The 17783-nt window shown below is 40.9% G+C and overlaps 1 protein-coding gene across 2 annotated transcripts in view; it reads right to left on the bottom strand.

The window, feature by feature from the left end:
• SLC12A2 (solute carrier family 12 member 2) overlaps positions 1–17321 on the bottom strand; it is a 92980-nt gene extending 75659 nt beyond the window's left edge. For both annotated transcript variants that reach the window (XM_012740367.2, XM_012740368.2), the window contains exon 1: positions 16390–17321. In XM_012740367.2, coding sequence (XP_012595821.2) covers positions 16390–17124 — 735 coding nt within the window. In that variant the 5' untranslated portion in view covers positions 17125–17321. The remainder of the gene's footprint in view (positions 1–16389) is intronic.
• Positions 17322–17783: the final 462 nt, after the last annotated feature.

Genomic DNA, 17783 nt, shown 5'->3' with positions numbered 1-17783 from the left:
GCTCAAGGCCAGGAGTTCAAGACCAGCCTGAGCAAGAGTGAGACCCCATCTCTACTAAAAATAGTAAGAAATCAGCTGAACAACTAAAAATACATACAAAAAAATTAGCTGGGTATGGTGGTGCATGCCTGTAGTCCCAGCTACTCGGGAGGTTGAGGCAGGAGGATCTCTTGAGCCCAGGAGTTTAAGGTTGCTGTGAGCTAGGCTGACGCCAAGGCACTCTAGCCTGGCCAACAGAGCAGGACTCTGTCTCAAAAAATAAATAAAACAAAATTTCTCATATGGTTTAATAGCAACTGCTTAATACTAAAGTAAGCCAAAATGTTAAATATCACAAAACATAGCTGATTTAGCAACTAAAAATATGTGCATACATATGCAAATTTAGATACCAAAGTAGCTGAGTTTATTCTAACAATTGTCCTAACATTTTTTTCAATCAAGTATTAGCCAATTATATCATCCCAAAGCTACCAACGTTTCCTATCCGTGCTGTCGGTGATTGGTGTATTCAGTGTAATGCTCCCCACTGCAGACTACTCTTTCAAAACAAAGTATTGTTTTACAGGAATCCAATCTGCTCTGGCTAACAATGCTCTATTAATATCCAATGGCATTAATGCAAAGCTCAAAACTGAAGTGCCAAGATAAAAGTGGATGGTGTGACCACGTGACTTGACAATGAACCAAGTCAGAACCGCCGACTGCAGACAAATTGAGTCCTCTACCTAGCCCATCACGTTCTTTATTAACCATTCAAGACTGAGTTACCAACAGAACATTAACAGCATAACTCATACTTCACTTTAAATCCCATACAACTTGCTAAATGTCAACACGCTAAAAGCTTGAAAACAGGCCGGGCGCGGTGGCTCACGCCTGTAATCCTAGCTCTCTGGGAGGCCGAGGCGGGCAGATTGCTCGAGGTCAGGAGTTCGAAACCAGCCTGAGCAAGAGTGAGACCCCGTCTCTACTATAAATAGAAATTAATTGGCCAAATAATATATATAGAAAAATTTAGCCGGGCATGGTGGCGCATGCCTGTAGTCCCAGCCACTTGGGAGGCTGAGGCAGAAGGATTGCTTGAGCCCAGGAGTTTGAGGTTGCTGTGAGCTAGGCTGATGCCATGGCACTCATTCTAGCCTGGGCAACAAAGCGAGACTCTGTCTCAAAAAAAAAAAAAAAAAGCTTGAAAACATTAATTCAAATTATCAGAAAACTTGTATCTTCTAGTATAAATAATATAACTGCGACCTACATTTCAAATTGCTTCATTTTCAAAATAGAAAGAACCAAAAGTTGACAAAGTGATATATTGGAAATACCTGACTAGTGGCATCACAAATGGGTAAAACACTGGAAAGCAATATGCACAGAGAACCATGTGATAACCATGTGATACTATATACCCAGATATTAATACATAGGATGCACTTGGCATTTCATGTAATTCTTACAGGAATGTATGATATTTCTCACTATGAATACAGGCTGACTATCCCTTATCTAAAATCCTTGGGACCAAAAGTGCTTTGGATTTTTGAATTTTTCACATTTTGATATATCTGCAACTATACTTAACCAGGGTTCAGCATCCCTAATCCAAAAATCCAAAATCCAAAATGTTCCAATATGCATTTCCTTTGAGTATCGTGGCATGTCAACACTCAAAAAGGTTTCAGATTTTGGAGCATTTCAGATTTTTGGATTAGAGATACTCAACCTGTACTATATTTCCCATTTTCTGTATAAGGAAACTGATGGTCACAGGTGACAAATTCTTTTTCTAAAGGTCTCAGAACTGTTAGGTAGAAATGTCAAGATATAAATTCCTGGCTGACAGCTCAACCATACAGTCATGTGTCATATAATGTTTCTGTCAATAATGGACCACACATACAACAGCTGATTTAAATAAACTCAAAATTAAATTTCAAAATGTTAAAGTTCACTGAAAAATGCTATTGATATCCTAAAATATTGTGAAATAAAATATTAATAAAGATACTTTAAAGATCAAAATTTCTCATATAGTTTAATAGCATCTGCTTAATACTAAGGTAAGCCAAAATGTTAAATTAATATCACAAAACATAGCAGATTTAGCAACTAAAAACATATGCATACATATACATACAGCTGAAACATTCCTTTTCTAGTGACATCATAGCCATCATAAGGTTATAGTGCAACATAAAACTTACATGTTTGTGGTGATGTTGGTTTAAACAAACCTACTGCCCTGCCAATGGTATAAAAGCATGACCCATATAATAACGTACAGTATATAATACTTGATAATGGTAATAAACAACTATGTTACTGGTTTATGTATTCACTATGCTACACTTTTTATCACTGTTTTATAGTGAACTCTTTCTACTTATTTAAAAAAAAAAGTTAACTGTAAACCAGCCTCAGGCAGGTATTCCAGAATAAGGCATTGTTATTATAAGAGAATACAGCTCCATGTATGTTAATGCCCACAGACCTTCCAGTGGGACAAGACGTGGAGGTGGAAGACAGTGATATTGATGGTCCAGACCCTGCAAAGGCCTAGGCTAATGTGTGGTTTGCATCTTAGTTTTTAACAAACAAATTTTAAAAGTTAAAAAAAAAAAGCTTACAGAATAAGGACATAAAGAAAATATTTTTATACCACTGTACAATGTAATGTGTCTGTGTTTTAAGCTAAGTTTTATTACGAAATAGCCAATTTATTTTTCTTTCGTCTTGCGCTGTCTCCAGGGCTAGAGTGCAGTGGTGTCGTTACAGCTCACCACAACCTCAATCACCTGGGCATGAGCAATCCTCCTGCCTCTGCCTCCCAAGTAGCTGGGACTATAGGCATATGCCACAATGAACGGCAAATTTTTGTAGAGTACAAAAAGGGTCTCACTCTTGCTCAGGCTGGTCTTGAACTCCTGGAGTAATCCTCCCGCCTCCGACTCCCAAAGTGCTAGGATTACAGGTGTGAACCACCTGCCAGGCCTGTTTTTAAAAATTTTTAAGTTTATAAAGTAAAAAAGTTATAGCAAGCGAAGGTTAATTATTGGAAAAAAATATTTTAAAAAAATGTAGTATAGCCAAAGTGGACAGTGCTTATAAAGTCGGAGTAGTGTAAGGTCCTAGGCTGTCACATTCAGTCACTAACTCACCCAGAGCAACTTCCAGTCCTGCAAAAGCTCCATTCATAGGAAATGCTCTTTATAGGTGCACCCTTTTTAAAGATCTTTTCTACCATATTTTCACTGTACCTTTTCTATGTTTAGATACACAAATTCCTACCATTGTAACATGCTGTACAGGCTTGTAGCCTAAAAGCAAGAGGCTATACTGTATAGCCCAAGTGTGTAGTAAGATACACTATCTAGTTGTGTGGAAGTGCACTCTCCAAAGTTCACACAATGACAAAATCGCCTAACGACACATCTCTCAAAATGTTAGCACATACCGCCGTCGCCAGGCAACACATGACTGTACATGCATGGAAATGAATCCAGGGCACATGAAAAAAAAAAGCAAAGACACGAAAGGAAATACTCTTAATAGATATTGCTGCACTCAGTAAGATCTGTGACTTTGCTGCTTTTTAACCCAAGAGTTTGAAACCAGTGTGGTAGTAACGAGACTACATTTCTACAGAAAATTTAAAAATTAGCGGGGTATGGTGACAAGCACTTGTAGTCCTAGCTACTCAGGAGTCTGAGGTAGAAGGATCACTTCAGCCCAGGAGTTGGAGGCTGTAGTGAGCTATGATGATGTCACTACACTCTTGCTGAGGCAAAAGAGCGAGACCTTATCTCAAAAAGGGAAAAAAAAAGTCAGAAATTCTATACCTGGAATACATTTTTAAAGAAAATCACAATAATTGAATTGAAAAATTAAAAATGGCAAAATGGAAATGGCAGAAGAAGAAAGGAGTAAAATGTACTGACTTACAGATTCAAGAGATTCAAATACTCCAAATCTAGGTATAACTGTTCAAAAAAAAAAAAAAAGAAATTTAAACTCAAAAAGGATATACAAGAAAAACAATCCGAGGCATAAACTGCTAAAATCCAAAAGCAAAACAAAATCTTGAAAACAGTAAGAGAAACATAAAATAACATATCATATACAGTTGGCTGACCTCTTATCAGAAACAATGGAGGCCAGAAGACATTTTAACACATACTCAAAAGGCTGAAAAAAGAAAACCCTGTCATCCAAGAAGTCTATATCCACCAAAACCATTCTTCAAATCTCAAGTAAAATAAAGACATGTTTAGATAATCAAAAACTGAGAGCATTTGTTGGCAACTGACCCATTACAAGAAATGTTCAAGGGAAGCAGTATTAGAAATGACGAATGGAGGCCAGGCACGGTGGCTCACACCTGTAATCCTAGCACTCTGGGAGGCCGAGGCGGGTGGATTGCTCGAGGTCAAGAGTTCAAAACCAGCCTGAGCATGAGCGAGACCCTGTCTCTACTATAAATAGAAAGAAATTAATTGGCCAACTAAAAATATATAGAAAAAATTAGCTGGGCGTGGTGGCGCATGCCTGTAGTCCCAGCTACTCGGGAGGCTGAGGCAGGAGGATTGCTTGAGCCCAGGAGTTTGAGGTTGCTGTGAACTAGGCTGATGCCATCGCACTCACTCTAGCCTCGGCAACAAAGCGAGACTCTGTCTCAAAAAGAAAAAAAAAAAAGAAATGAAGAATGGAATAAATGTGCATAATAATAAAAAAAAAGATGTATTTTTTCTTTTAGCTTTGCTTTTTTACAGCCATATGACGATTCAAAGCAAAAAGTACCTTTGCACCTTCCTTTTGCTCTCCGTTTGCTACAACAATAGGTCCAGTCGTCATCTGTGGCATATGTATCTTGCCCTATAAACCTGTATCTTGCTCTTGGTCTACAATCCCATCTATTTCTCCTCAATAAACTTCATCTTTGTGCAAGAAAGAAAGAGAGAAAGATAGAAAGAGGTACAACAATGTATTGTTGGTTTAACATTTATCTGACAAGAAGAGCATAAGGAAAGGGACAGTGATCTGTTTTAAGACTCCTACATTTCAGCTAAAGAAATTCAACATTCTAAGTATTCATTAAAAAATAACATAAAGATATAACTAGAAATTCAATAAAATAATTAAAATGGAATACTAAAAAGTATCTCATCAGCACAAAAGATGGCAGGAAAGGAAAATTATAGAAACAAAAAACATAACAGAAAACACTACAATGGCAGGCCTTATTATAACTGAATCACAATAAATGTAAATAGACTAAATAGTCTACAAAGAGGAAATGGCAAATTATCATACATGTACTTGAGAGTTATACAAACATTCACTTAAAGAAAATGTTTAAGTGAATGAGTAACAATGGAGTGACAAAGGAAACTTTGATTACTTGACTAGTAATTAGTTTTTAAATGCTAAATGGGGAAAGTAGGACATAAAATTGTAGTTTAAAAATATACAAAAAATGCAAAAACGATGTTAAGGGCTTGAGGTCTATAAGTTACTTCTCTATTTCCCAAAATTTCTATAATATTTTCTCTTCTTAATGAAATAATAAACATTTTCAAAAAGCAAAGTACAATGAAACTCTTGGAATAAATTTTTAAAGTGCTGGTTTTGAAAAGGGTTAATCCGGCCATGCGCGGTGGCTCACACCTGTAATCCTAGCACTCAGAGAGGCCGAGGCGGGTGGATTGCTCGAGGTCAGGAGTTTGAAACCAGCCTGAGCAAGAGCGAGACCCCATCTCTACTATAAATAGAAAAAAATTAATTGGCCAACTTATATAGAAAAAATTAGCCGTGCATGGTGGCCCATGCCTATAGTCCCAGCTACTCGGGAGGCTGAGGCAGGAGGATGGCTTGAGCCCAGGAGTTTGAGGTTGCTGTGAGCTAGGCTGATGCCATGGCACACACTCTAGCCTGGGCAACAAAGAGAGACTATCTCAAAAAAAAAAAAAAAAAGGGGGGGGTCAATCCTTAAAACTTGATAATCCTTAAAACTTGAGACTGAAATTTTCCAAAAATGTATAATTCACTGACACTTTTTTGTATTGACATTTAAAGCTCTATTGTTATTTTGTGTTAGCATTATGCTGGATGGAGATGTTGCAATAATGACCAAAACTCAGGTCCTGTTCTTGCATCTATTCTAAAGGGCTACTATAGACTGCTATTTTCTGTGAACTTTGGTTCCATTTTTCATAATTTTCTTATCTTCTGTCTCTGCAAAATGCTATTTCTAGCTGGATCCACCTTTGCCAGTGTTCAGTTTCTCTTCTAACCTGCCCCGATTCTGGAAAACAGATAGCCACATTTCTAATAACTGTGTATAAATGAAGAAGCTCTTTTATGAGAAAGCTTTTTCGTTATTTTCCTTAATTTCTGAATCTTAACCTTGTTTCCAGTCAGCAAGTCTGCCAAATAATTGAGATTGATATAGATGAGAAAGTATAGTATTTTCTCCAAACCAAATCTATATTTCTAGAAATTTATATATAAATTGGTACCGAGGTTAATCCCTGACCAGCTTTGCCAGAAAACACTTCCCCTTTAAAATATTTCTTCACAAATGCTTTAAGAACACAATTCTTATGACAGTTTTATTTTAAACTAAAATTCTTAGACACAAACTGGTGATTAAAGAAATGAAAAACAAATTCAAATTTTAATTTGCAAAGAAAAATTCTTCATATAAAATCAAGAGTTATTCATTATAAAGCTTAATTTACAAAATAACAAACCTTGATTACTTAGGCCTAAAACCATTAGGTTCTATAAAAGAGAGGTAATATCTAGGCCCAACTATTCATCAGAATTCAAACTTATCAGTTAATATCTGTTAACTGAATTTTAAACATAATTTTAATTTAAAATTTTAAATTTCCTATAGGATTTTAATAGGTCATTTAATGAGCAACATACACTTTTCCCCAATACCAACCTTTCCTAATACCCAGTGTCTACCACTAAATGATAATTGGGTATTAATACCCAATATCTTTCCTAATGTGCAGTGTTACCAATCTACAAGTTGCTACTGGCCTCTGAGTTTGTCTATCTGAAAACTACCTAGTTTGCAAGGTTATTGTGCTCAGACTACAATGAGCTCCTGAAACATGTAAAATGTTTAATGATTGGTAACTTAATTCAATTCAGTATAGTTACCTAAGAGTTAAAGCCAGGTCTTTGATAGTATTTGTCTCTTTTAGGGTATTTCAAAGTTGAGAATCAGTCCATTAATGAAAACAACTAACTATGTACTATCCTCAGGGACAATCCAAATGTAAGACTCTCAGAACATGGTCTAGGACACTGGTTTTCAAACTTGACTCTCTGGGAATCCACAGGAAAGCTTCTAAAAACTATATACATTCTAAAGATGTTGAATAAAACATACTTTGATTATTTAAAAAAATAAAAAAGCACTGCATATATTCTTTGAGAGAGAGAAAACTGTAATTTTCCCCCAGCTGGTCTTTCAGAAATTTTGGAATCACTGATCCAGAAGAAAACAATAGGGAGACAGACACATGGTTTCAAAAGGGTCCCACCTCACCAAGTACAGCTTATAGGCAAATCACAACCTTGCAAAATAAGACTGCTACTCCAAGACCTTTTGAAAACCCACTTACTCCAAAGTTTTGATTAGAAAGTTTGACCAAATGCAGGTATGTAAGTTGAGAACACTTTGGACACTAACATTTTATACAATACTAAGAAATTCTTCACATCTTTCCATTTAAAGACCCAAATCTCCACTCTTAGAAACAAATTCCACTGATTCAAACACTTCATTGAGGACCAAATATGTTCTGAACACCTTTATTTGAGGAAGGTCTTATGCAAAATTAGAAGAAAATTTTGACTGCTTAATGATTTTAAATTAGTGGTGACTAATGTGAAATGAGGGAAGAAGCAATGAAAGAATGAAAAGAGGATAAAAGTTCCTTTAGATATCACTTTCCTTAACAGCACTATCCAATAGATCTTTCCATGATGGAAATGTTCTGTATGTCTGCTATCCAATATGATAACTTCTAGCCACATGTAGATATTGAGCACTTAAAATTTGACTTAAGATATGACTCATGCCACCAAAGAACTGAATTTTTTAACATAATTTTAATTTAAATTTAATGGCCACACGTCACTAGTAGTTGGAAAGCACAATCCTAGAATGTTTAAAAATTTAGATCATACTTTTGGGAGACACAGATAGGAGATGGCAGAGAAAATAGAATAAAAAAACAAAACTTTGTAAGATTCCATTTATAAGCTACTTTCTTATACTTCATTTTTTTTTTCTTTTTCTTTTTTTTTTTTTTTTTTGAGACAGTGTCTCACTCTCTTGCCTGGGCTAGAGCGCCATGGCATCAGCCTGGCTCACGGCAACCTCAAACTCCTGGGCTCAAGCAATCCTTCTGCCTCAACCTCCCAAGTAGCTGGGACTACAGGCATGAGGCACCACGTTCGGCTAATTTTTTCTATATATTTTTAGTTGGCCAATTAATTTAGTTTTATTTTTAGTAGAGACGAGGTGCTCACTCTTGCTCTGGCTGACTTCAAACTCCTGACCTTGAGTGATCCTGCCACCTCAGCCTCCCAGAGTGCTAGGATTACAGGCGTGAGCCACCGCACCAGGCCTCTTATACTTAATTTTTTAAGGATTTCTCTACTAGGAAAAGATACCTCCATACACTGACACTGAGGAGACTAAATCTTTTCTATTTTATCTTCAGTGGATGAAATAAACATCAGTCATAAGTATTTAAAAAGAAAAGAAAAAAATCACCAAAATAACAAGAGCTTATATAGTATTAAGTTGTTGGCTATTGGAATGAACACCAACCAAGACTCAAGAATATTTGTTCCAATTTCCAAATGTGGCTCTGCCGAAAGGTCCTATGATTTTGGACAGGTCACTTAGCTTCTTTGGGTCTTAAACTCCAAATGTGCAAAATAGGACAATTTCCCTGTCAAATATTCTTTAGAGATTCTAGACAGCAAATATAATGTACATTAAAAAGTTTTGGATTTTGGATTCTCTTGTACTACATTAATTTATAAAGAATGAAGTCTATCATTCAACACGTATTGATTGAGGATGTTACTGTGTCAGGCCTGTACCAGGTACTAGGGACATAATGGTAATCACCTACAGACATAGTCTGTTTCTCACAGAGCTTAAAGTTAGCTTGAGTCAACTCAACCACATATTATTATACTACCACTGACTGAAATAAATGCTGTGAGGGAAAAGGGGTTTGTCCTAGACTGCAGGATGAAGGCTTCTTCCCTAAAGAAATTAGAACTAAAGTGACATCTTAAAACTGACAGTTAATAATATATGAACTGTTCAGGGAAAAAAGCACAGTGAAAATTGTAAAGCAAAGGAATGTCTGAGCCCATGGACACTATGGATGTACCAGCCATAATTAGGCCCTGCAGATTGTTACCATTCTACTAAGCTATTTTTGCTTTTTGGATTTTTCCCTTCTTCTAATTAGAAATCCTCAAGTTCTCTATCAGCTCCGAATTTTTCATACTAGCTGTAAGATGGCGCTGATGGAGGTTCTAGGGAGAAAAGGGAAATATAAAAGGCCACTGGCAGATGGCAGCTTTCATATTTTAAATGGGACACTACTTGCATGTTTTAAACTTCAGTGTTTTAAGTAGTTTTCCTTATTGTTTATCCTCAGTTGGCTTTCCTTTTGTGGAATCAACCCACTAGGTTCCTCACCTCTTTGTATCCTATATGAAAAACTATTGGTTTTCATGGTTTTACCTGGTGAAGAACAAAAGAATGAAAAATATTTTTATGCTAAGAATTAAAAGCTGTGTTCTCAAGTTCTATTATTTAACAAACCAGTAGCTACAATCTTATATATAACTTGTTTACTCCATTGTAGAACTAATTTGTAGAATGAAACCTAGTCTTGAATCCACCTCCCATACTTGCTCTTTCAAGTCTTCCCTCTCTCCATAAATATCAACTCCATTCTAAACAAGGGAAAAAACCCCAGCATTACTTTTTTTATACATCCTTCATTCAAACCATCAGCAAATCCCAGTTAATTTTACCTTTGAACCACATCCAGCACCGTCTCAACCACTACCACCTTAGTAAAAGTCATCATCATCTTAACTGAACCATTGCAACAAGTTTCTCATGGGTCTCCTGGCTTCCATCCTTGCCCACTTACAGCAGTGGTCCCCAATCTCTGGGCTGTGGCCTGCTGGGAACCGGGCTGCGCATCACCACCTGAGCTCCGGGGCACCACCCCACTGCCATCCACGGAAAAACTGTCTTCCATGAAACCAGTCCCTGGTGTCAAAAAGGCTGAGGATCACTGATTTACAGTATATTGTCCACACAGCAATCAGGGTGATATTTGAAAGACATAAGTCAGATCATGTTAAATCTGTGCTGAAACCCCTACGATGCCTCCTGACATCAGTAAGAGTAAACTCCAAAGCCTTTATCAAGATCCACAAGGTTCTACAGGCATCCTCAAAATACAGCCCACGGGCCACATGCGGGCCACCTAGCACATTTATCTGGCCCTCCGGGTGTTTTTGCTGCCACTGCCTGTCCTGCTTAGCAGCCTACTGACTCATCCCGGGCCCACAGTGCGCACTCTCCAACGGTCTGAGGGACAGTGAGCTGGCACCCTGTTTAAAAAATTTGAGGACCCCTGCTCTACACGATATCTGGTCCTCGTTACCCCTCTGAGTTCCTCTCATATCATTTTCCATCTCATCACCTCAGTCTTGCCGCCTTGTCTCTCAATCACACCAAGCACATTCCCACCTCAGGTCTTGGTCCCTGAGGTTCCTCTGCCTAGACTATTCTTTCCCCAGTATTTGTGCAGGGTGATCCCTCTCTCCCTTCTAGTGTCAGCTCACGTATCAGAGGCCTTCTCTGACTACTGGAAAACAGCACCACCACAGCCATCACCACCTAGCCACCTTTAATTTCCTTCACAGTACTTACATCTGACTTATTTGTTTATTGTCTCCTACAACTAGAATGAAAGCCCTATGACTTTGTTTTGTTCACTGCTATATTCCCAGCCCTTAGAACAGTGCTGTCATTGATGTTCAGTAAGACTTTGTTGAATAAACAAGTTGACATTCATTTCACTTCAGTATGGAACCAATTTAATTAGTACTATAGATTTCCCAAATACATATATGAAACATAGGATTAAAAATCATTGAAAGCAAACACACACCACTCATAAGAACCAAGAAATTCTATTTTGGTCCTTTGAGTCTCACAGGATTGAAAATGTATGAAAATAAATATACGCAGAGAAGATATCAATTATGATTATCAGTTTATAGATTTTTGCCACATTTTAAACCCAAAATTTATCTTTTCTTCTATGCAAGTAGTCAGTTGGTGTGTACTTGGGGAATGCATATAGCATTATGGGTACGCCAGACGTCAGTGGCAGGTGGCATGGGTTTAGCAGGGCAGAGGCCCTGGCTAAACTGTGAAATAGGCCAAACTTGACTTTGCTACATGTACATGGTTTTTCGTCAGGGTCCCACTTTTCCTCAGTCCTAGAAACTATTCTACTCCTCCTCCTGCCTCACATGACCCGCTCTTGCTCCTGTAGTCCTTCAATGACTCACGCTATATACTGATGTGACAAGTAGTATGTGAAATTTCTTGTCCAGGAATTAACATAGCCCACTCAAAGAAGTAGATCAGTGTTAGAGAAGATACTGTAACTGTGTAGTGTTTCACTTAATGTCCTTGTTAAGTAACAGGAACTGTCCACCTGGATGTGTACACTCTATGAACAAATCTTTAAGTCCCTATTCCCTGTATAGAGATGAATGAAACATTCAGACACTAATGAAGGAGACAGTCATATTAATCAATAACTACATCATCGCAAGCATTCTTCCTCTTCATTTCTGTCAAATATGTAGTCATTCGACTCTCAGGAGGTCAAGGTGGAGAGGTAATGATGGTAATACCCACAATGTACCCCTCAATACTGCTGCCATATTAGAGCAGGTCTAAGGGATAGGAAGGAGGAGGAGATAAAAAGAAGAACCTGGGCTACAAGACACTAGCATTAGAGTAAGAAAAACATGGTTGTGAAGGCCAGCTGTACTTTTTTGTTTGTTTTTAGGGACAAGGTCTCACTGTTACCAGGCTGGAGTGCAGTGGCTATTCACAGGCAGAATCACAGCTCCCTGCAGCCTCCAACTCCTGGCCTCAAGTGATCCTCCAACCTCACCCTCCAAAGTAGCTGGGACTACAGACGTGCACCAGTGCCTGGCCTCCAGTTATACTACTTCTATGATAGTGGCTATTAAGAAATTTCTTCTGTTTCTGTGAGCCCATTTTATCATGAGTAAAATGTGCTTATGACTTATTTCTTAGGAATTAAATGAAAAATCAAAGTTAAATGACACGTGAAAGATGATATAGCTGCTCCCTTTACCTCTTCTCTTTTGTTAATGAGAAAGGCAAAAAATAGAGGAGCCATATACAAACACTTCACATACCATCAGCAAAAGGCTCCCAAGCCTTGACCTAAGGACAACTGCAAAACTAATGCTATTTTAGAAAAACAAAACTGTTTTCATAATGCTTTAAACCCAGTAGGAGCTAGTATGATTGTCCACCACTCTACTTTTCCACATTTGATAATCATCCTCTCCATTATGCATGTTGCTGTTGTCCATCAAATACCTGTTACCCTCCACTTTTTATTTCTTCCTATAGGGGAAGAAATCCATACTTTGATTTTTCACAATAATTTTTTTTTTTTTAAATCATCTCCTGGCATCAGCTTTGAAGAGTTTCTGCCTTAACCCTCTTCTCTCAGCTTCCCCAACACGGCTCTCCAAGCTATTTCTCACCAGTCTAGTAGCTCTTTCTTAACTTCCTTAGCTAGTGGGTCCTCAATCATCTCTAAAAGACCTTTAGACATTCTATATGCCCAAGCCCAGACCCTATTTTCTGTTATCTACATTCTTGCTAAGTAATTTAATCCATGACTTTAAACCACCATACCTTTATACATATACATATGTGTATGTACACACACATATACACATATGTATATATTCTTCCCCCTTCTATGACTCTTGGAATCAGATGTCTCACAGGCTACTCAAACAGAATTCTCCCTCCCCTATACCCCCAGTGAATTTCTTCATTAATTTTAGCCACTTCTGGCAACAGTACCAACATCTATTCAGTTGCTCAAGTCCATCCAAAACCTGAGAGTCAAATTCTGTCTCACTTCCACATCCAATCTATCCTGCCACCAACCCTCATTATCTCTCACCCAGACCACAAGAATAGCATCAGTCTCCCTGCTTCTATTCTTGCCCCGCAGCCAGGGATGTTAAAACAAAATGGGATCATGTTGCTACCTCACACAAAATCCTTCAATAACTTCCCACTACATTTATGAGATATATTGAGCTCCTTATAGCTCTTTGGACATACCTCTCTTTCTCATCTCACTAACTTCACAAATGCTGTCCTTTGGCCTGGAATGTTGTTCCACATTATCATCAACTTATTCTTCAGGTCCCAGCTTCAATGTCACACTTCTGGAAAAAGGCCTTCCCAATATCCAATTAAAATTAGGTCTATTATATCCTCATAAGCATCCTTTGCTTTTCTTTCCCAGAAAGAAAAAATACTCTGTAACTACGTTACTTGTCCAACTATTTGGTTAATGTCTGCCTAGGCAGAGGCAGTAATCTGTTTTACTAATCACCACATCATCCCACAGTGCCACAACCCAGGAGTCAACGCCTAAGATAACTTCTTCCCCAGCAAATATTTGATAAACGGAGAACTCATGTATCCTGGTCCTAGGATGGCTACATAATAAAGCAATAAGCACCAGGGATATTTAACTATTTCCCTACAGTTAGACATTTAGGCAAAATACCTTTACACAGTCACAGTGATGCATAATAAAAGGAATTCAAGTGGAAGGAAGACAATTTAGATATTTTTGCCTAACTATGTCCTGCAGCATTTGCCTTTTACTTCTTTTGTTCTTCCAGAGTTCCCAGGACAGAGTTAGACCCATGTAGACAATTAAGCACTTAGGGGACCAAAGTAGAATACATGACAATCAAATGCTGGAATTAAATGTTACAGAAATACTAAATATTATAATTCACTGAGGGTTAGAAGCAATAGAGAAGGTGAGAATCTAAACAGGGTGAGGGACAACTTTCAGAGGATCCAGCCAACCCATGCCACCCTTCTTCTGCCCACCTGTCCTACAAAAATGGTGGATAGCCATTTCTATACAACTTAACATCACACATATTTCTTTAATCCATCTGCTAAAATTCTATGCAAAATTACCTTTAATATGTGGCTATTAGGTAAGCCAATAAAACAGTGGCCATAAAGAATATGAGTGGTAGAAGGTAAAAAACTACAAAGAATTCATTACACTACCTTTTGCATAAATGAAACTGAACATTTTATATACTACTTCCATCTAATAATGTAGGAAATGAGAGAATCTAAAGTTGAGCTGAGATCCTAGAGTTTAACTCTGTACTTTCTGAAGGGCCAATATAAAAGGGCATTGAACAGGGCCATTTATTTTTATTGTACTTTTTTCCTAATCTTCACAGAAATTCTGAAAGCTAAGGCTGAGAGGTTGGGTTGGGTGACTTCTTCAACTAGCATACAGCTAACAATACAGGTGTTCTGTTTTATAGACACTTTGAACTGAACCAAAACTCCAAAAACAAAAAACACACAGAAATCCAAAGTTTTGGAGAACTTGAAGTGCTCTGTTATTGAACTTAATTTAAAATAAAAAAAAAAAAAACTTACCTAGGAAGTTCAAGATATATATCCTTCAGTTTCAAAAGTCTTTATAAACTTTATGAGTAAACATAGATTGCTTTACTGTTATACTGCTTTGGTGATCTAAACTGCTTTTGGTAAATCTAAAATATCTCTATATTTTCAATAGTAAAAACGCCCTAAGAAAATTACCAGCTCTATATGTACTTCAGTCTATAAAAATTTTTGAGTTCTGAAAAGGAATAAAAGAATAAGATTTGAAAGAAACTACAGGAGCATGAATAAAAGAAGTGTTTTAGAAATTGTTTTGCTTCTGATATGACAAAATACCACAATGGAATAACAGTAGTATTATCTAAAGCTAAATGATGTCAGGCTTTTAAACAATCAATAAGCTGTAAGGGTTGGGACCTCAGTAATTATTTCAAACTTTGTGAATGTTACATCATCAAACACTGGGACAAGTACAGTCTTGGTATGAAATGACTGTAGGAAATCAAATAATCATACCCAAAAGAAATCACATAACTTACTGGATTTAAACTTTTCCACACTCATCATTTCGACCTATGTAATACCAACTCCTTGCATTCACAACGTTCCATCAATGTAGTCACTACACACATGTAAAAGCAGACTTCACGTAATCCCAACTCATAAAAAAAGTTAAACATTAATCGATTCTCAAAAGCATCAGTGTTATCTCAAAATAACAGCTTTGAACACTGAAAAAATATAAGTCTTATGTGACCATAAAAAATAGAATTACAAAAATCAGTAAGAGTTTATGGGTGGTTTTCTGTTTACAAAGTAGAACTGCTTATGCAAAGAACCCAGAAGGTATTTCTGGACAACCTCCATAGGAAAACCAATTCTCCGGTTTCTTTTTTCTTTAAAGACTCACCTCCTCTCTCCCTAATTTTTTTTTTTTTTATATAGCCCTCTCCCAAAAGGTTTACATTACAAAAAGATGGATTTAAGCCATTATCAGAGGCATGTCCCAAGACTTAAGATTTCTATGATTCTTTGCATAGTCAAGACTGCACGAATTGAACTTTAATAATTCACAGATCAAACACACCCTGCTAAGAACTTCCTTCAAACACCAACATTCCCACTCTTGGGATCCTCCATAGGTATACATAACCCACACAACACAATCTTTAAAAAGGACACAGATGGTAGGTGCTCTCCATCCTCTCCCAAGATCTCCTCACCTAAGCCTCCAGCCCATTCCCTGGCCCATAAACACAACATTCAGAGGGGTGGTAATTGTTAAGCGTGGGTGAGAAAGAAAGCGCACGCGAAATACCTAAGTGGATGGCTGCGGCAGGATGTTAAATGCAGCCTCTCCAGTATCACGTAACTAGCCAAACCCGCTGCAAACTTTTAAGAGATTAAGTTACATTCCTCTGCAATTCCACCCTTGACAGCTGAATCCAGAGATGCCAGCCAGGCGTGCACATCCATTCCCGCCACCTCACCCGGGGAGAGCGGGTGCCACATTGCGCGGGCAGCGTGCACCAGGGGCTGGGGAATGAGGTGGGGCTGGGCGAGCTCACCTTTTCCAGCTCGTCGTGGAGCTCCGCCAGGCTGGGCCGCAGCAGCTTCTCGCCCAGCTGCGCGGCTGTGTGCCGGTAGTGGTCGATCCTGGGCACGGCGTCCATGGTGTTGTGGCCGAAGGTGCGCAGGTAATAGGTGTTGGTGTGGGTGTCATAGTAGTAGTGCTGGTGGTGCCCACTGCCGCCGCCGCCCGAATGCAGGCTGCTGCCCTCGCTCAGCACCGTGTCCCCGCCGTTCTGGAAGCTCACGCTGGGCCCGTCGCCTCCGACCCCCGCTGCATCCGACAGGCTGTCTTCCGCCGACGAGGAGGCGGCCGGGTCCACAAAGTTCACGCGGAAGCGGCCCTTGGCTTCCTCGCTAGCCTTGGCCGTTGCGCTCTCGCTGCTGGCCTTCGCATCCGCGGGGGGCTCCTCGCCCCCAGCCGCCGCCGCCGCCGCCGCCGCCGCCGCCGCCGCGGCCCGCCCGGCGCTCTCGGAGACCAGGTCCACCTGGAAGCGGCTCTGGCTCGGGGTGGGCCCCAGGGGTCTGCCCAGCCCGTCCCCGGCTGCCGCGGCGCCCTCACCGCGGACCCCGCCGCCGTCTCGGCCCGCGGCCGCAGCATCCTCCGGCGCCGAGGGCACCGCCGTGCCGGGCAGCTCTACCCCGGCGGCGGCCAGCGCGGCGGCCGGCGGCGTCTCCCCGAGCCCGGCCAGCCTCGGGGCGCCGGAGGAGGGCGCCGTGGGCCCGGGCTCCATCGCCGCCCGACCCCGACGAACCTGGAGAGCCTGGCAGACGTCTCAGGCTGCGCGCCCTCGGCGCCCCTAGCCGGTGCCGGCCGCGGCCGCAGGGCCAGGCGAGGCAGTCACGGTCCCGCCGCCCGCTCGCAGCCGCTCGCCAGCGCCGGACGAGAGCCGCCGGCGGCCGAGTCAGCGCGCGAGTGCGCCGGGCGCGGCGCGGGGCCCGCGGTTTAAAGCCTCCGCGGCGGCCCGGCGGCAGCACGCGGGAGGCGGGCCCGGCCGCTGCCCGCCCCTCAGCCCGCCCAGCGCGTCCGGCCGCGGCGAGGGCGCTCCCTCGGGGCCCGGCCTCGGGCTACCGCGCTGCCCCACGCGAGAGCGGCCCCGCGCGGATCGGGCCGGCCGCGCCGCGGACACCCGGACAGCACAAGCGACGCGGCCAGAGAGCAGGCGCGGCCGCGCGATGTCGCCGGGAGAGCGCCGCGCTGCCGCCTCCCCTTCCGTCGCCTCCGCCAGCCGCTCCACCTCCCTCCCCCGCCGCGTCCCTCTCTCCGCGCCGGGCCGAGCCAGTGGGCCGACTGCTCAGGCCGCGCCGCTGCGACGGCACGCGGGCCTGCCCGGCCGACGCCGGCAGCCGACGCGCCGTGACAGCTGCCACCACAGCGGCTGCTTCAGGGGCT

The sequence above is a fragment of the Microcebus murinus genome, chromosome 11 (genome assembly GCF_040939455.1).
Source record: "Microcebus murinus isolate Inina chromosome 11, M.murinus_Inina_mat1.0, whole genome shotgun sequence".
In the NCBI taxonomy this organism is placed as follows: domain Eukaryota; kingdom Metazoa; phylum Chordata; class Mammalia; order Primates; family Cheirogaleidae; genus Microcebus; species Microcebus murinus.
This window is presented reverse-complemented; position numbering and strand designations above follow the sequence as displayed.